Source organism: Chelonia mydas, chromosome 1 (assembly GCF_015237465.2).
Source record: "Chelonia mydas isolate rCheMyd1 chromosome 1, rCheMyd1.pri.v2, whole genome shotgun sequence".
Classification (NCBI taxonomy): domain Eukaryota; kingdom Metazoa; phylum Chordata; order Testudines; family Cheloniidae; genus Chelonia; species Chelonia mydas.
In genome coordinates, this window is record NC_057849.1 from 28627985 (window position 1) to 28648143 (window position 20159).

Below are 20159 nucleotides of genomic sequence, written 5' to 3' on the forward strand. Positions count from 1 at the left end.
GCCTCTCCCCTAGTAGCTTTTTCCACCTTCTGAAGTAAAATATTGTCTCCAATACATTCCAAGAACTTGGATAATCTGTGCCCTGCTGTGTTATTTTCCCAACAAACGTCTGAGTAGTTGAACTCTGCCATCACCACCAAGTCTTGTGCTTTGGATGATTTTGTTAGTTGTTTAAAAAAAGTCTCATTCACCTCTTCTTCCTGGTTAGGTGGTCTGTTGCAGACCCCTACCATGACATCACCCTGTTTTTTATCCCTTTTATCCTTACCCAGAGACTTTTAACAAGTCTGTCTCCTACCTCCATCTCAACCTCACTCAAAGTGTATATACATTTTTAATATATAAGGCAACACCTCCTCCCTTTTTCCCCTGCCTATCCTTCCTGAACAAACTGTACACTTCTATACCAATGTTCCTGTCATGCATATTATCCCACCAAGTCTCTGTGATGCCAACTATGTCATAATTGTGTTTATTTACTAGCATTTCAGGTTCTTCCTGCTTATTCCCCATACTTCTTGCAGTAGTATACAGACATCTAAGATACTGATTTGATTTTCCTCCCCCAAGTTCTGTCTTGTCTCTCCCTTATCCCTGCTATCACAGCCCATGCTGCCCCCAAATTCAGACCCTTCTCACAGGTCTCCATGTTTTTGACTTACCAACAGGCTTTGGTCACCTGCCCCCTTCAAACCTAGTATAAAACCCTCCTCACTAGGTTAGCCAGTCTGTATCCAAATATGTTCTTCCCCTTCCTCGTTAGGTGGACCCCATTTCTGCTTAGCAGTCCTTCTTCCTGGAACAGCACCCCATGGTCAAGGAAGCCAAAGCCCTCCTGGCGACACCATCCTCAGAGCCAGGCATTCACCTCCAGGATGAATCTGTCTCTGCCTGGGTCCCTAGACTGGAAGGATCGAAGAGAACACCTCCTGAGCTCCAAACTCCTTCATCCTTACTCCCAGAGCCCTATAGTCACTCCTGATCTGCTGAGGGTCATACCTCGCAGTATCATTAGTGCCCACATGGATGAGTAGCATGGGGTAGTAGTCAGAGGGCTGGATGATCCTCAACAATCCCTCCGTAATGTCTCAGATATGGGCCCCTGGCAGGCAGCTTAGCTCCCGGGATGCCATGTCAGTGACAGATGGGTGCCTCTGTCCCCCTCAGAAGAGAGTCACCGATCACTACTACCCTACGTTTCCTCTTGGGAGTGGGGCTATGATCCTTCCAACCTTGGGGGTACATGGCTTCTCCTCCTCCCACTTTGGGGGTGATTCCTCATGACTCATTGCCAGGGCAGCATAATGGTTTTCCATCACCATGGTGGGTGGGTTGGGAGTAGGGGTGGAGCACTGCCTGCTGCCAGAAGTAACCAGCTGCCAGTGTCCTCCCTGTGGTAGAGCCATATCCTCCTCCCCTGGTGGTGTGACAGCAGTCCTCTGTAGCTGGATAACCTCCTCAGCCTTGGGTGTCTCCATGTGAATACTCTCAAGGAATTCCACGAGGGCACGGATGCTCATCAGCCTAGCCACCTCCTGCTGTAGCTCTCCCACCTGCTTCCTGAGAGATTCCACCAGCAGGCACCTCTCACACTGGATGGTCCCCCCAGTCTAGCTTTCTGTGAGTGGGATATGCAGGCCACAGTCTCTGCAAATCCACACCAGGATCAGGGTAGAGGCATCCAGGGTTAGGTTGTCTGTCTGGATATAGGCTCAGGTGGAGGAGCCAGGAGCAGCGTTGGCACTGGCGATGAGGCCCTTCCTAACCATAGCGATTATATTACATCTCTCTCCCTCAAACTCCCGTTTGTAATCCCCTGTTCACTAGCTCCCCTGCGTCACTTAGCCTCTCTCTTTTAAGGCCTTCCCTCCTAGGTCAATCCTACCCCCTCATAGGGCTTGTCCAAAGGCAAAAGAAAGTTTGCGGAAAGCAGGGAACTAAACTCAGGTTTCCCAAGTTCCAGGCTAGCACTAGACCATCCTACCTCTCCCTGGATGTAATTTGGGGGAGTAGATGGGGCTGGCATCACCGACTGCCAAACGGCAAGCCTCAGGCAGGTGTGAAATTTGCCCTCTCCCCCTCCATGCACAGCCCAATTGGCCTGACTGGAGCTGTCCTCCTACATATAGGAGTCAAACGACGCCTAGCCTGCAGGTGCCAGCAACAAGATGAGTCGTGAGCTAGATTGGGGACTGGCTGGGTTTTAAGAAGAAGGCAGAAATCTGGAGGAGGGCCAATGAGCAGGCGGGGGAAGAGAGCTAGAGAAGGATAATCAGACCTGTAAGCTGTCCCTGAAGGGGAGAGAGGCCCAGAGGGGACTGAGAGCTACTGGAGGAGCAGAGGGCTGTCATGGGGGGTGGGGGGGATGTAGAAATGAGACCTCATAGTCAGAGAAAGCGATAAACAAGGGGAGAGACAAATATGGGGGAGTTTAGTAGGACAAAGATGGGGAACTTGAGGAAGAGAGAGGCCAAGCCCGCCCTGCCAGGGGAAGCAGCTCCTCAAGATTCCCATGGAGGTGAATACTGAATGCACCTACTGGCTCATCACTGTGTAACCCAGTAGAAGGCTCCATAATCCCTCCACTACAGAAGGGGAAGTAATAGCCTGAAGTCAGAGAGGAGATGGCTCAGGAAGGAGCCAGAGGCTGCATGAGGGCTGGAGCAGCTGGGAGGGAAGGCCAGGGAGCAAGCAGCCTGGGAGCTGGCACTTGCATTCTGAGAGTTGGACAGAGATTCACCGGCAGAGGCCAGTAGTTGCTTGCAGTGGAGAGCTACAGAACAGCAGCCGGCAGGTTGGACAGGTTCCACAGAGACTCTTACCTTTATACCATCCAACTGAACTGTCCCTGAGGCTGTGCTAGGAACTGTTGGCTTGAGCTTTGGGTTGTAATTTAAAGCAATTGTGCCTTTTATTTCTGGCTGCCCTACTCCAGCAATCCTATTACTCAAATGCATGAGAGTTAATGGGGACCCAGCCAGGGCTAGAGCCTGGGAAGCCTCATGTTGCCCAGAGCACGCTGCTAGCAGCCGTGAGACGGGATAGGTGTAATCCAACACACACGGCCCTGCTCTGCATGGGGGTTGGCTGTCGTATACCCTTAAAGACATGAAAATAAAATCAGCTGTACTTAGGCAGGCTGTGATCTTTGCACCTGTATGCAAATTAGCAGTAAGATTTATGCAAACTAGACCTCAGGCTTTTGGAAGGCACAACATAGGCAGGTTGGACTAGGCTGCTGCCTGCCGTTTCTAGCTCTTCAGCTCAGCACTGACAGGATGGCGTTTCCTTTTCCTGATTGCTCAGGATCACACAGTGCCCTCTCCTGACTAGATGATGAAGTATGGACCTTTCACCTTCCAGGGTGTCTGGTGGCCCAACCCTTTGAGGTTTTTCTCCAAGGGCTACAACCAATACAGAGCCAGCAGGTTCGTTGCCAGGAATTTTCTACTGACATTTAAACACCACATTAGACTTGCTTTGAAACCCAGCTGGCTGTGAATTCTAAAACAAATCTCCACATTTGGAGCATTAAAGTAAAATGTCGCTGTTTGGTTAAGACGGCGAAACCCTGAAAAATAACAAACCAGGGAGAAAACTACTTCCTCTGCTAAAGAAACTCAAGGGCTACAGCTATTCCCTTCATCTGTTTCTCAATATTGTATCACATTTAGTACAACTAATGTCCTCCCGACCCCTGCAACGGTGGCACGGTGGCACATAGGTGAGGGAAACGCTCTCACTCTGAATGTTAGGTTTATGTGAGTTTAAAGTCAATGCTCGATGCAAAGCAGACTTTTGTTTTCCCATCTTTTAATTTTCTTTGAATTTGGTGCCTGCAAACACAAGGGACTAGCACCACCATCAGGAATCAGACAACAGGCAGGCACTAAATAATCTGGCTAAGGCACCTCAATACTGAGCACCAGTGCCCCATTTAATGCCAGTCCTTGAAGTTATTATTATTTGTATTACCATAACACCTAGGAGTCCCAGTCATGGGCCAGGCCCCCTTTCTGCTAGGCACTCTTCAAACACAGGAGAAGATGGCCCAGCACTACAAACCATGCTGAAAGATACTGAATTTGTGAGGTGGTTGGGATGCTGACAACCTAAGACTTAGAGCTGATCAAAATCTTCATTGTTGATATGTGGGGCAAACTCAGTCCTTCTGTTCTTGATCCAGCTCAACCAACCACTCTGGAGCCTGCTGGAAGCTACTTGGTTATGTGATTGGTCACTTAAGTCATGGGGTATTGGGTTTGTTCCCCAGTTGGATGACAAATTTTTTAAACAGTAGAATAATGAGACAGACAAAAAGCAGCACTTGTAGGATGACATTTGGAGATGTAGTATTTGTGCTAAGATCAGTAAAATGTTCTAAGCACCTTAATACCATGGTGATGGGCACTATACTTCACACTGTTATGGAGACTGAGACATCTGCAGATTTACAACAATCTGTATGGCTCTAGCTGCAGAGCCAGCATGTGTATTTGCAAGCATATTAGTGAGTCTCATATTCAGCATTTAACCAGGAAAATTAGTCTCAGTAGATTTGAACCCAGATTTCAATAGATTTCCAATAGTACTCAATATTCTCATACATTCCTCAATAAATATTTGTTTTGTATTTGAGGAAAAGATTGTGATGATGTAGGCACATATAACACACTTTCTATTCCACTAGTATCTCAGGAGGATGGTAAACAGCAGTTACTAAAGTTAGACATTTTTAAATCAGCAGGTCCAGATAACTTGATTCTAAGAGTTTTAAAAGAGCTGGCCGAGGAGCTCACTTAACCATTATTGTTGATTTTCAGTAAGTCTTGGAACACTGGAGAAGTTCAAGATGAGTGAAAGATAGATAATGTTGCGCTAATATTTAAGAAGAGTAAATAGGATGACCTGGGTAATTATAGGCCTGTCAGTCTGACATGATTTTGAGCAAGATAATGAAGTGACTGATACAGGACTGGTTAATAAAGGATAAAAGGAGGGTTATATAATTAATATCAATCAACATGGATTTATGGCAAATAATTTCAAGTTAGTCTGTCAGGATCCGTTTTTGATGAAGTTACAATTACTGGTTGATAAAAGTAATAGTGTTTATACAATATACGTAGACATCTCTGAGGTGCTTGACTTGATACTGCATGAAATTTTGATTACAAAACTAGAATGGTACACATTAAATGGATTAAAAACTGGCTGATAGGTCTTAAAATGTAATTGTAAATGGTGAACCATCATAGAGTGGGTAGAGTCCTGGAGGGATCGGTTCTTGGCCCTACACTATTTAACATTTTTATCAATGACCTGAAAGAAAACGTAACATCTCTGATGAAGTTTGAAGATGACAAAAGTTGAGGGTGTAGTAAATGATGAAGAGGGCAGATTACTGATACTGTCAGCTGGATCACTTGGTAAAACAAGCCCAAGCTAACATTCTGAATTTCAACATGGCTCAGTGTAAATGCATATGTAATCCTACAATCCCTTTACCAGAGAGGGGGAGAAAGTGGACTGTGGAATTTACCGGGGGCCCAACCAGGGCCAAAGATTGCATCCCTGAAGCATTGCTTCTCCATTGCCAGGTGACCCTCCCTTAAGCAGAGAGGAGGTTGGAGGGAGGGAACTAAAGCAGCAGCCCCCACATGTCCCAAAAGAGGGGAGCTCTGATTGCTTCTTTACCACAGAAACAAGATGCCTGTGAGAGAGGAAGTGACCCTGCCCTGCAGGGTATCAGCTGAAAGGGGCGAGAGACCCAGAGAAAGCATCCAGCTGCCCCCATACATGAACTTTCTTCAATTTTCCCCAATCCTTAGTAACTGACTGTTAGCTAAGGCTGTAGAACAAACTCATTAATCTCTCTCTGACAGTCTCTATGCAAAAGAATAAATGGACACAAATCTGACATAAAAAATTATAACATTCAAAAACCAGCCTGAGAACACTTCAATCTCCCTGGACACTCAACAACAGACTTAAAAGTAGCAATTCTTCAACCAAAAGCTTCAAAAACAGACTCCAATGAGAAACTGCAGAACTGGAATTAATTTGCAAACTGGACACCATCAAATTAGGCCTGAATAAAGACTGGGAGTGGATGGGTCACTACAAAAACTAAATTTTCCCCCTGCTGATACTCACACCTTCTTGTCAACTGTTTGAAATGGGCCACCTTGATTACACTGAATTCATTAGCTCTACAAAAGTGATTTTTCCTCCCTTTTTGTCAACTGTTGAGAATAGCCCACTTCCACCTTAATTGAATTGGCTCCTTAGCACTGACCCCCCCACTTGGTAAGGCAACTCCCATCTTTTCATATGCTGTGTATTTATACCTCTCTACTGTATTTTCCACTCCATGCATCTGATGAAGTGGGTTTTAGCCCACGAAAGCTTATGCCCAAATCAATTTGTTAGTCTCTAAGGTGCCACAAGGACCTCTCTCTCTCTAGATGGGACAGAACAACACAGCTAGGAGGTGTGTGGGTTACACCACCACTGGACATTGAAATGCAATATCTGCTCTTTCCTTGAAGTTACTGGTAACAATAAGTAGTGGGCAAAAATTCATTTGTGGCATTGGGAACAAGTGCTGGCTTTATTGTGGTCCATTATTGCAACAAGCCGCCGACAGAATAAGGAGGCGCATGACTGCCTGTACGAGGTGGGGCAAGGCAACAGCATCGTCATCCCTGCACAAGTAATGCCTCCACGCTGCTTAAGGGCCCAATCTAAGTCTCACTGACATCAAGTGGAGTTGGATTAGGCCCCAGCGTAGGGTGGAATAAATCAATTTTAAGGGTTACTTGGTCACCCTCCCTCACAGTGCGTAGTCCCTTACTCCTCAAGTCAGGCCCACTGATAGCAGCAGCACATAAACTGGTCAGTATAAGGGCAGCAGAATCTAGCTCTAGACGAAGTTCCAATGAATTCTGCCGCAGGGGTGGTGTGCTCACTAGCTAGGGGTGATCATCAGTGGAATTAACATGGTGCCAATAGGTTGAGAGAGGCTAAATCACACAGGGAGGTGACTGCAGAAGGCCAACTGAAAAAAATAAATCTCATGGGGGAAGATTAATTGTTGACCCAAGTCATTTGTCATAATTTGAGCTGGGGAAATTTTTGCTAAGGAGCCTGTAACACTTCAGCTTTTAATCAAGTAACTAGTGCAATCATGCAACCTAATCTTTCGGGATGGGGAATCCTGCTTCAGAGAGCATAACTTTTGTACAATCCTTGATCTTTAACTGTTTGCACCTTTGAATCTGTGATGCAGAATGTAAGAACACTAGGCTGCTTGCTAACAGCAACACAGATTGGGAAACTTTTTTTTTAAAAAATTAGGAACCACTATATTCCTTTAAAATAAAGTCTATATAGCTTACCAGGCATGAACATGATAATGCCATTTTAACAATTATGGCAATTTCCTGCAAACCTTATTGAATTAAGTTAGATCTTATTGAATTAAGTTGAGTATCTTTGGAGTCCATTGTATTAAATGAATCATATATCTATCCTTGTGGGCCAGGGATTTATGCAATTCCATGGCGGGGGGGGTGGGAAATCAGGAATTAAGAACAGCAGGAGGTGATTAGACAAATTTGTAACTCCTTCTGTGAGCTCCCACCACCTGGAAAGACTTACATATGCTGGTTCAAACTGGATTCTCCAGGGACCAACAGACAAAGAAAGGAGTTATGGTTAAATAACCTGAAGTTTAAACTGACTCATCAGGACCTTCTTTCTGATCCAGCAAACAAACAAGACCCCTGGTAAACTGAGGTCCCCAATCCTTAGGGAAGGGTTAGGACGACTTTGGTCTACTGAGACTCCATAAGACTGGGCTCTTGTTCTGGGCAAAAGTGTGTTATGAACTTGAAACCACAGGAACACATCCGTGTGGGGTTTTGAAGGACTGCTCAGCTGCCAAAGCCTGTGATGGAGGGTCTTTTTGGTTTGTTTGGGTTTTTTTTTGGGGGGGGGGGGGGGAAGGGGGGGAGAAGAATCTCTAGTAAGCTCGATAGCATATGTGTATACTCTGATTGTTTTTCATGTTTTCTCTAATGCTTTTACCTTAAGAAAAAAATGTGTTTGCTTAGAAAGAGCTGTGTGTAAGTTATACCTGTGGCAATTACACTGTGTACCATCTCTGAAGAGAATGCCAAAGCAGCCTGTCTTTTCCTGTGAGATTTCACAGTACAGGCAGGGGACTGTGCAGCATGGAAATATCCTGGTCAGAAGGGAGACATGCACATCTCCATCCAAGAGAGGCAATGGTGGGGGAGTGGGAAGCCTAGAGTGGGTGCTTTTGCTGGATCAGCATGGAATACAGGTGCGGTTGCTCTGAATTGTGACAGCCATATCAGAAGTGGCAATCATGGTGCTTTCATTATGAGTAATGATAGTGACTTAAGCAATGACCACGTTTACCACGACCTATGTTCAAAGGACTAGGGCACGCATCAATATGATAAACAATGCCAACACATGGCAGTGGAAGAAAACCTACACAACTGATACTGCCTTTCAGAAGGCAGATTTCTGAAGGCAGGCAGGAACATACCTCTGCAACAGAAGTGTTTTCCAAACAGACATTAAATAAAAGACAGAACAGAGCACAGTACAGTTTTGCCAGTTTTATTGAACCAATAAAATTCCTACTGATAACAATGAAAGAAATTTCAGCAAGTATAAATGCAATAGTTTAACAAACCCCATTGTTCCGTACCTATAAATAGAATTTTCAAAACCTCATAAAAAGTGCAGATTTATGAATTGCTGTTAACACGTTAATACACACGATTCCTTTATTTAAAAAGGTGTTTTGTCTCTTAATTCACTAAAAAGTTCCTTCTGCATCTATTCAGATGAATTCAAGTCATAACTAAAAGCTAAAAAAGAATCACACAAAAATGGATCCAGCTAGGTCAGTTTATCCAAAAATCAGCGACACAGAGGGAAAAAAGTTTGCTAAAAGCTCTTGTTGAATCCTGCAATGAACTCCAAACTACTCACTCATCTAATGGGCGTGCCATTTGCAAAAGTGCATGAGCATTCAGGATCAAAGTGAGGCCCAGTGTGCATGATTATCACCTTCTGCCCCGGTAAGATGCACACTTACTCTTTTCTGCTGGCTGCCCATAGCATAAGTTGCAGCACAGGACAGCAAGAAGGCTCTGCAGAACTGCTGTTTCCCTCACACCCTACAGATGGGTGGGCAGAGCTGGGTCCTTGACTCCAGCCCTTCAGCTTGCCTGCCTAGCTGCACTGGTACATTGGGGAGAGTAGGTGGCATAAACCTGGCAGAGTTTACTTCCTCCCTGGAGTATGAGGCCCCAGGAGGGGGATTTGTTTCTTTCCAACTCACAATCTCCCTCCTGGGCTGCTCCACAGGCAGCACAACTCCTTATCGCTCTTTACTCCAAGCAGATGATTAAGTCACAATCTAGTTCCAACTAAATTAGACCCATAACAACCTTTGGAGACCTAATGTCAATTGGAAAGGAACACTATTTTCTCCTGCTGAGCTGGGCTTCTTGGACATCAAATTAAAAGTAATGTTGCTATTTTCATAGTTTAATAAAACATAAAAGGAATCTAGGAATCTCAATAGACTAACTAGAGAAGATAATCTTGACTTGCAGGTCAGCACAAGGCCTAGGCAATACTTAAATCCCCCCATAACCCTGTTTCGAGTGGCTGCATGTGGAATATCGACAGACTCCAGTTGTCGGCAGGCGGGATCAAACCTGGGACCTCTGGAGCTAAATGCATGAGCCTCTAGTGCATGAACTAAAAGCCATATGCCCCTTAGCTAAGGCTGTAGAGCAGATTCATTAATCTCTCTCTAAGTGATCTTGGTGCCACTAGAGGAGACAGAACACCACACCCAGGTGCGTGGGTTACATGTGGAACATATAAATGATAGGGCTGTCAATTAATCGCTGTTAACTCATGTGATTAATTCAAAAAAATTATGAAATATATTTAGATTTTTTCTACATTTTAATATATTGACTTCAATTACAACAGAATACAAAGTATACAGTGCTCACTTTATATTATTTTTATTATAAATATTTGCACTGTAAAACTAATAAATGTTTTTAATTCCCCCCTTACAAGTACAGTAGTACAATCTCTTTATCATGAAAATTGAACTTACAAATGTAGAATTATGCAAACAAAAATGCGTTCAAAAATAAAACAAAGTCCACTCAGTCCTACTTCTTGTTCAGTCAACTGCGAAGACAAACGAGTTTGTTTACATTTATGGGAGATAATGTTGCCGTCTTCTTATTTACAAGGTCATCTGAAAGTGAGAACAGACGTTCACATGGCACTTTTGTAGCCAGCATTGCAAGGTATTTACATGCCAGATATGCTAAACATTTGTATGCCCCTTCATGCTTCGGCCACCATTCCAGAGGACATGCTTCCATGCTGACGATGCTCATTAAAAAAATAATGCGTTAATTAAATTTGTGACTGAATTCCTTGGGGGGAGAACTGTATGCCTCCTGCTCTGTTTTACCCACATTCTGCCATATATTTCATGTTATAGCAGTCTCAGATGATGACCCAGCACATGTTGTTCATTTTAAGACCACTTTCACTGCAGATTTGACAAAGCGCAAAGAAGGTACCAATGTGAGCTTTCTAAAGATAGATACAGCACTTGACCCAAAGTTTAAGAATCGAAGTGACTTCCAAAATCTGAGAGGGACAAGGTGTGAAGCATGCTTTCAGAGGTCTTAAAAGAGCAACACTCAGATGCGGAAACTACAGAATCTGAACCACCAAAATAGAAAATCAACCTTCTGCTGGTGGCATCTGACTCAGATGATGAAAACAAACATGTCGGTCCGCACTGTTTTGGATTGTTATCGAGCAGAACCCATTATCATCATGGACACATGTCACCTGGAATGGTGGTTCAAGCATGAAGGGACATATGAATTTTTAGCACATCTGGCACGTAAATATCTTGCGATGCTGGTGCCATGCGAATGCCTGTTCTCACTTTCTGGTGACACTGGAAACAAGAAGCAGGCAGCATTATCTCCTGAAAATGTAAACAAACTTGTTTGTCTGAAAAATTGGCTGAACATGAAGTAGGACTGAGTGGACTTGTAGGCTCTAAAGTTTTACACTGTTTTATTTTTGAATGCAGTTTTTGTGTGCATAATTCTAAATTTGTAAGTTCAACTTTCATAAAAATGAGAGACTGCACTACAGTACTTGTAATGGGGAACTGAAATACTATTTCTCTTGGGTTTTTTTAGAGTGCAAATATTTGTAATAAAAAATAAATCTGAAGTACAGTTTGTATTCTGTGTTGTAACTGAAATCAATATATTTGAAAATGTAGAAAACATCCAAAAATACTTAAATAAATGGTCATTGTATTATTGTTTAACAGCGCGATTAATTTTTTGTTAACGTGGAGGGTTTACAATGTGCTGTAAACCACAGCTCTTCATGCTAATTGGAAAGATTTGTGATTAAATGAATAGTAGTCTCTTTGCCTGAACTTTAAGCATCTCACTGGAGATTTTTTCATTCATAGAGAGGGACTTTGACCCAACCACAATCTATAGAGAGTCCTCATGACACTACCATTAATCCACTCCTCTACTATGCAGATTTACAGCGGTATTTTATCTACAGCAGGGTCTGTTTCGCAAGAGCAGTTTAAAGTGGCTATGTTTATCAAATTTGCTAGTTTACAAATTAAAACCTATAAATACAAAGACTCTCACATACTGAACATTGTAACTTGTGTGAATCCTAAACTGCATCAATTAACTGTTAAAAGCTTATTCTACTTAAAACCTTACATAATACAAGATTGATAAGTGGCAGTCCTGTAGGATCACACTGCCTGCCTCACATTAGCCCACAGTCATGTGCTTCACAAAAATAGAAATGTTACAGTAACAAAGCACAGGCCCGCAAAGGCATATCACAGCTTCTGATTACATTGGATAAAAGTACCAAAGAACACAAAAAGAATAGGTGTTAATACTGATGAATTAAAGAATAACTATAAAGATCAAACATGTTCACAGCATGCTACATATACTGCTCAACTTAAAATAAGGTGAATACAATGTTGAACAAAAACAAAAGTAGTTGGCAGTGTGATTTTTGAATTGTGTTTCAGATACAAAGACATAGCATATACATTCATGATGTGGCTGTCCAGCAAAAATTGGGGTACAGATTTCAAGTTAAAATCCTATCTTGTAAGCTACAGTTTATAACCAGTTCTGTCATAATCAAGAAAGTATTTTGTGGCTTTGTGTATTTTCTCAGAGTCTCAAGACTGGAGCCCAAGTTTACAAGATCTTAATATTTATCCTACTTTTGGAGGTTTGTTGAGGGGCTCTACCTGTCCTATCAGCATTAGTATATTGTTCCCTGTAATCACACAATACCTTTTCATTTATCACGTGTATTGTTGGGCGGCCCTGTTTGAATCATGGTGACAAAATGAATTAAACATGAAGAGGCACAATGTAAAACTGGATGAGGCAACGTGTAGATTGATTATAGTTTGTTTGGATGAATTTGGTGCCATTTTATCTACATCTTTAAAGATGGACAGGCATCTGATGCTCCATAATTCTTAAAACTTTGCCTTAAAGAAGGTTATAACAACCAGAAAAGGAGATTCAAACACACAGTTTGTTTGTGCTTTCAAAAATTAAAGGCTGGCTCCCCCTACCCCTTTCTACTGCAGGGGTAATGATAAAATGGACAAGATACCACAATTACTCCATTGCAACCAAGCAACTCAAAGCCGTACCTTTTGTAAGGAAATCTCATTGGTAATCTTGGGGAAAAATAAAGTGTTGCCAACATCTCCCCTGCATACAGAAGTACAATCTGTGTATTTTTATCCATTTAATGCTATTTTATTTTAGGGAATAAAAACACTGATTTTCCTCCTAATTTTATTACTTCCTTCCTGTTAAACAGCCTCATATTTGCAGATGCTTAAGCATGTGAGTAACTTTATTCATACAAGTACATTTACTCAGGTAACAGTATTTGCATGGTTAGGCCAATTATTTTATATATTCATCAGTATCATAAGGACGTTATAATGGTATCAGAATAAGGAGCAAAAGCTCCCACTGATTTCAGTTAAAGCAGAATCAGGCCCCCTTAAATGGGGGTAAAAAACCTTCACTGTCTCAAGTAATCATGAGATGTATTTATGCTTAGCAGTTGTCCCACAAGAAGTAAAAAGAAGATAATTTGTTCTAAAGGCCATTATGAAATCTACCCCATTTTAAGGGTTTTTTCCACATAGTCTCAAGTGATTCCCTGTTGAAATTCATTTTAGTCTCTTACTCAGTTGTATAAAAGGTATGTGTGAGAGAACTGAGTGGTCTAGGTTTAAAGCCCTTACATGGGCAAAACTCCCAAAGTCAAAGAAAGTTTTGCCTGAGAAGAGCCTTCATGAGTGGGTCAAGTGTAAGTACTAGTGGACTTCTTTTATTGTAGACACAAGATGGGTGAGATTTTTTTATTGGGCCAACTTCTGTTGGTGAAAGAGACAAGCTTTCAAGCTTGCACAGAGCTCTTCTTTAGGCCTTTTATTGTAAGCACAGAGCCAGAATCTGATCCCAGTTGCCCATACTGAGTAGCACCCCTCCACAAGTGGTCCAGTTGGTTCATATCATAAGGATGGCAGAATGTGACCCTTAGAAATAAAGCTCTGCTCAGCTAGTCTCCCTCCTTGACAGTTAGTGTGATTTCACTATTTAAAATAGGTACTCAGTACTGAATTTTTAGAAGAGATGTAATTTCCCTGGCCAGGAATAAAGGGAACATTTGAAGTCAGTGTTGCTGAAAGTGAGGAACACTGAATATGACCACAGAACTCCAGCTAGCTTCTAGGTGGTTGATATGGGAAATGAATGCAATTTTAAGATCTTGAGCCTGGGAGCTCATCCCTGAAGCATGACATTTAGGCTTTGACAGGTCAGAGACGAGGACTGGGAACTTATCTCAACATTTGGTGGGAGGGAGGAAGAGAGACCTTTTTGTAGGCAGGGTTAGCCATTGAAAAGAGGGGGTCAGAGACCTTGGTGAAAAACAGGAGATTTATACAGCTGGATGGGAGATGGGAATGGGGTGCCTGTGGGGACCGACTGCATGGCCAAGTATAGTTGTCGTAAGGATTAAAATAGCATAGAGCAGGCAGATTCTATTCAAGCATCCGCCCACTGCTCTGCCAATGCATCAGTCCTAATCTGGGACACCTCTGCTATTCTTGTCCTACATGTCTCCCATGCCTAAGGGGTGTGTGATTTTGTGATGTGTACAGCTTGCCAAACTTTCACTTGGGAAATATTTCTTGATTTAAACCTTGCAGAAGTAAAGAAACTAGTGGCTGCACCACTTAGGATGGGGTCTTTCCGTCTAATTTAAAAGCGGATTCTGAAAAATTTGACTCTTTTGGCCAGGTCTTGTGGTTGGCAGCATTTGTATGCCACAAGCAGATCAGCCAGGGCTAAGTTTCATTTACAGATGGTTGATCCATTTCCCTCTCTTATTTATGCACTAAAGTCAACACAAAGTCAGTGGGTTTTGGATCAGGCCCTATGAATATGAAGCCCCGACACAGGCTAAACGCCCACTGAATCCAAAGGGTGCTTCGTGCAAGTGGAGGCTGCGGAATTTACCCCCTAGAAGACAAGAATCTAAACTGGTCAGTCTGAGCACATCTGTTAAATGCATGTACTTACGATGAACAAATGCATAAGCAAGAGAAAGGATGTCAAGATTTTGCTCTACAAGGGTAGCAGCCTACAGATTAGGATCTTTTGAAAAAGTTAATAGAACGTATGTATGTCAATAAACCAATGCAAATCACATTATTACTTTAATATCCAGGGAAACTGATTTCTACCCTATTAAGTTTTGGCAGCTGAATACCTTTAAAAATCTGGTTCAGAGATGGAGATAGGAACCTATTGGGATTTTACAAAGTGCCTAGGTACCTAACATCCATTGAACACAATCGTAGTAGGCACCTAATCTGCGTCTTTAGTTGCCTAAACTCCTTTAAAAATCTGGCCCTTTGTCCTTTTCAATTTAAGCCTCTCTTATTATTAAAAATCTTGTTTTTCTGATTTCTAATCTGCCTTAAATTTACGGTAACCCTAAATATGTAATTTTTAGATTTGTAGCTGATTTTGTAGCTCCCTTTTGCTAAAACATTGAACAAATTAGGTTTTTTTTTTAAATTTGTTTTTTAAAAAAAAGCTGACCGGGGAAAAGCTCTCTGGCCCAATTCTCCATAAATCCCAGCAATATTCATGGAGGCATCCTATACACTAGAACTGCAGCACCATGGATCTTGATGGATATAAGTGAACTATAGAAGCATTTCAAAAATTAGTTCTCATGGGACTCTACAACAGTTTGAATCACCTGCTGTTAGCATAAATTGTTGTTTAAAATGAATCCTGCTATTATATGACTACAATCCCATGATGTTCAATTGCCAGTTTTATATTCCACAGAATACTGAGCTAATGCAAATGGCTTTTCTAATTTGTACTTTCCCCACTTATTACAGACAAGCAATTTCTGAGAGTATTGTTCTGCACCTGACCAGAATACAAAATACTTTTAAAATGCTCTTAAGGTTAATAAGCACTCCAATCTCATAAAAAAAGCGATTCCCTATTACAGCATTTCCTACGATATGTGGTTAGTCATTACCCCAGTGAGCCAATAGTTTCGGCCTTTTCTTCAGCAGACAGGAGATGATGCATTTGTCTTTTTACCTTGGTGAAGATTGGGATTTTGATGACTAAATGTTAATGCTGGTAAATATAAACCCCCAGCAGGGGAAAGCAAAAAGTCAATATCTGTGCATATACTCCCATTAAGGTACATTTCTGACAAAGGAAGTTAACAAGCAATGAAGTTTGAGGATTCACATTCACACGTGCATTTTTTTTTTAAAACAGTTGCACATTTAAGTTTGGCACAAAGTGAGCCTAAGGTGTAGGTAAAAATATACGGTATAATCGTATACCTTTAACACCTGTCCTGAACAAACATCTATATTTTAAAAATATCACATTTTGAGTATAAAAGCTAGGCTATAAATGATTATACAGTAAATTCAATACTCTGAAAAAGTGGAAAACAGCATTGTTACTTTTAAGTTTGCATTTTATATAGAAAAGTTACAGCAAACTAGTTGTCAAATGACATTTCCCAACATGGAATGCCATGCGGGCCATATTAGATTAGATATGACACCTTCTGAAATCAAGTTTTGTTGTTTGTTTTTTTTTAAACTGATTCACTATGAATAGATCAATTCATTTACAGTTTATGTATTTCAAAATCTAATCACATACTTTGCTGAGAAGGCAATTCAGCTGGAAAAGTAAATTCTATAGCGAAAGATTAAAATAAAGGCACTAAAGTTTCCACAACTAACACTCAAGCTACTTTAAAATCCTTATATTTCAGAAGAGGAATTAAGTGGTTATGATAGTTACCTAAAACTAGTTTCACCTTCCTTCCAAAACTTAAACTGTTGTTGAGAAATACCTGGCTTCTCATACCAAAGGAATTTCACTGTACAGTTCCCGTCACTTAAAAGGCAGAGTTACTAACTGAAGAACATCCTTACCAGATATAATTGTTACAAGCAAAAACTCACTAAGTGCAGCCACTATAGTTAAGTTGAAAAAGATTATAACAAGTTAAAGAAGTCAAATCTAAGGTTATGCATATCAACCTCTCACCACTTTGTCTGAATAATCTTTGTAGTTAGCTATATGAGATAAATAAATCTTATTTATGCAATGTTTTATATAGGAGAGATTCTGATGCAGTTTGATGGGTAGTTTCTTATCTTGGCTTAAAAAAATTAGTAATTTCTTTCTCACAAGGCTTTTTATGCAAATAGACTGCCGTCCAAAAGTGCAGAAAAAGTGTATTTAAATGTACAATCATTTAGTTTTCCAATCTGGAACAGACAGCTAAAGCAAAACCTCCCAACATGTGGTGTCATAGCAAGTTATTAAGAGAGGGAAGGAGGAAGAAAAAAAACTAACTTTAGTAGCATACTGGTCCATGTTTGTTTTCCCTCAATGAAAGATGTAAAAATATGACTACTATGTTAAAAAAGCTATTCTGCAGTCTTCAATGGAAAGGCCTTTTTACATCTTCTACAATTCAGAGGAACTTTAAAAAACCTAACCAGTTAGTTTCCATTACATGTAAAAGCAAAATAAAGTCACCCTTCTTACAGTGAAAACAAAAATCAAAACAAAAAGATTTTTAGCAGTGATAGCTGTGTCCTACTGAGAAAGTTTAAGCATCAATTTAGGCACTTCACTGGTTCATTAACACAATCCAAAGTAAAGCTATAAACACTGAAATGTTGGCTCTTAAAATCAGTCTAGTCAAGCAACACAAAATAATGCAAAAATGTGACATTTTTGGCAGCTTATTTCTTCCCTTCCCCAATATTACCAGTTGTCCAAGTAAATTTTATTTTGTGGCTGCTTTGGCACTTAAATATCAGATTGCTCAAGCCATACAAGCTAAAACAAAAATGCTAAGCCTTGGACAATAAAGAAATTGTTTTAAAATTTCTTTATGGTTGTATAAAAAGGGCACTTCAGTAGCGACATACTAGGGAAAAGCTTGCTTTCTTTTTAAATATTGCACTTTTCTTTTGTTCACAAACATTAATGCATAGAAACACAATTTTAGCTTTGAATATTGAAGTGTTCAGACACTATGAATGAAAAAATTCTAGGAAATAAATTTCTATAACCTATTAGGAAAAGAACAGGTATGATAGCCTTCCTTAATTAAAAAATGCACTGGAGAAAGGAGAGTGCAAACATTTTTTTTTGGTCAGTCTCTGTATTACGTTTACAGGCGCCAACTAGGTGAACTTGCAAGAAACACTATGATGCGCATGCATGTTGTAAAGAAGATTGAGGGTGACTGTCAGTAAGACAAGATTATTCATGATTGAACCATAATATGTACAACAAATGGATAATTATGAAACCTCTTCTTTTGGAAAGAGGAAAGGAAAAAAACAACTGAATTTTGCATTTCAGTAGCATTCTGTAGAATTTATCATGATTAATGTCACATTAAAATGTGGACAACGTTGGCATTATATTTCACATCACCTTCAACTGCTGTAGTAAAACAGTGCCTGACAAGTAGTCTCCAGGAGATAAAGAATCCAGTAGCCAGTTCAGTTTAATACATCACATGCTTCTCTCTACTAGCGTTAGGACATTGCATTAAGATCTCTTAGAACATCCAAAAAACCTTTGCTGAATTCCACTAATCTGAAAAATGATTGCTGGAAAACACTTTTTTCCTGTGTTTAAGAACAAAGCGCTAGAGTTGAGTATAACAAAACTAGTTTTAGGATTTTGACCAGTATCCTGAAATCCAACCAGAAAAAGTAGTGCTCCTCAGTGTTATTTTTGCTATCATTAGTAATGTTAAGCATCAAGAAAATAAAACACGTCATTGCACATTACAGCCGCCAAAAACACGGCTAAACTTTGACACTAGAGATTTGAGTAACTTGATGCTACATCACATACAGCTTCTGGTGTGTATCTATTTCAAAAAGGTCTTTACATATCAATTAAACTTCCTTCGCCCCCTCCAAATTGATACTTCAGGTCAAGTGACGAGTTATGGCACGAAGGGCATACAGAAGTTCTGCTTGCATACGGGCTTCCATTAGAAGTAGATTTAAGTGGACCTATTTGAAATTAAAAAAAAAAATTAGCCATTTAGTTCACCATTACATATCAACAAGCAGAGACATTTAATCACTTAATTATCTTACAGATTTAGATTTTTGTGCCAAATGAAAATAGCTGCATCACTTCTCTCTACATTCTAGTGCCACGTACTAGACTGAAGTGTTGCCATTTCTTCTCCAGATGGCTAATATGCCAATTTTATATGACATTCTGGACTCCCAGGTAACAAGCCTTAATTACTGCTTTAAGCAGCGTTCCATCTGCTTTAACAGAAGTCACAGCAAAACAATGCTGTACAGTAATGGAAATCATGACAGAAGACTTACCATTCACCATCACTGTAAGCATTATACTCTGAGGACTAGATTTCTGTTATCAGTATTATTATCAATCCACATGCCACACACCCTATGTACTATCTGAAGTCAACTGTCAAATAAATGCAACCTCAGGGACGGCAAATTATTCCAATGAAGACTGAGGCTGGTTTCAGAATGACATTTACTTAACAACAAGGAACAGAAATGCACATATCACTGCCCACTGCTTTAGCATCTGGCCTTACTGCACAACTGTCTCAGGAACTTCTAGCAGCACGTCTCCTGGTACAATGCTGGGGCATTGGCATGTATCCTACCCAAGTATTGACCAGGTCTGTTCTGGCTTAACTGATGATATGAGACCATAACAGTTATAAATAAAAGGAAGATCAACAATAGCTTTATCCTATCTTATCTATTACAGGTCTTTAAGAAAGCCTGCTTGTATCGAAGATCTAATCATCATGATTGGAGGCATCTACAGTAGTAGTTTAGAGAAAGAACAAATAATGGGCAGTATTGTGTGTCATCTCAGGAGTGCAATTTTTATGTCATTCCTGTTTATTGTATCATGCACAAGACACAGTGGCCACAGGCACAATATGATATTTTGTGTAATATAGAGCATAATTTGTATGCCACTCATACTAAAAAGGCATACAAGTATTATCAATGCTTGGTAGTTAACTTAAAAATAGTGTGTATGTATATACACACACACACACACAGATGTATATATAAACAATGTATTTTACCACTGAAAAGCAGTATAGATACAAGTTAATTTATCTTCTCTATAAGAATCAAGTAGTATCAGAACAGTTGACTACTTCATGATTTCCAAAACTGCCCATTTTTCTATATGCAGATCTATGGATCTAGCTTCATGCAGGAGTCACTAGAGACTGTCCACGGTGTGCTCATTATGAAAATGTTTTGGCAACAGTGACATTTAATATTTATTGAACTAACTTGTAAGGCTCTACTGTACAGTATTTAAGTTAATTCTTTAAGTTTTTTCTTTATT

At 40.6% G+C, this 20159-nt stretch overlaps 1 protein-coding gene across 3 annotated transcripts in view; it reads right to left on the reverse strand.

The window, feature by feature from the left end:
• Positions 1–8639: 8639 nt before the first annotated feature.
• The window catches only part of SESN3 (sestrin 3), an 84886-nt gene continuing 73366 nt past the window's right edge, over positions 8640–20159 (reverse strand). For all 3 annotated transcript variants that reach the window (XM_037889745.2, XM_043529215.1, XM_043529220.1), the window contains one exon: positions 8640–18808. In XM_037889745.2, the coding sequence (XP_037745673.1) occupies positions 18722–18808 (87 nt within the window). In that variant the 3' untranslated portion in view covers positions 8640–18721. The remainder of the gene's footprint in view (positions 18809–20159) is intronic.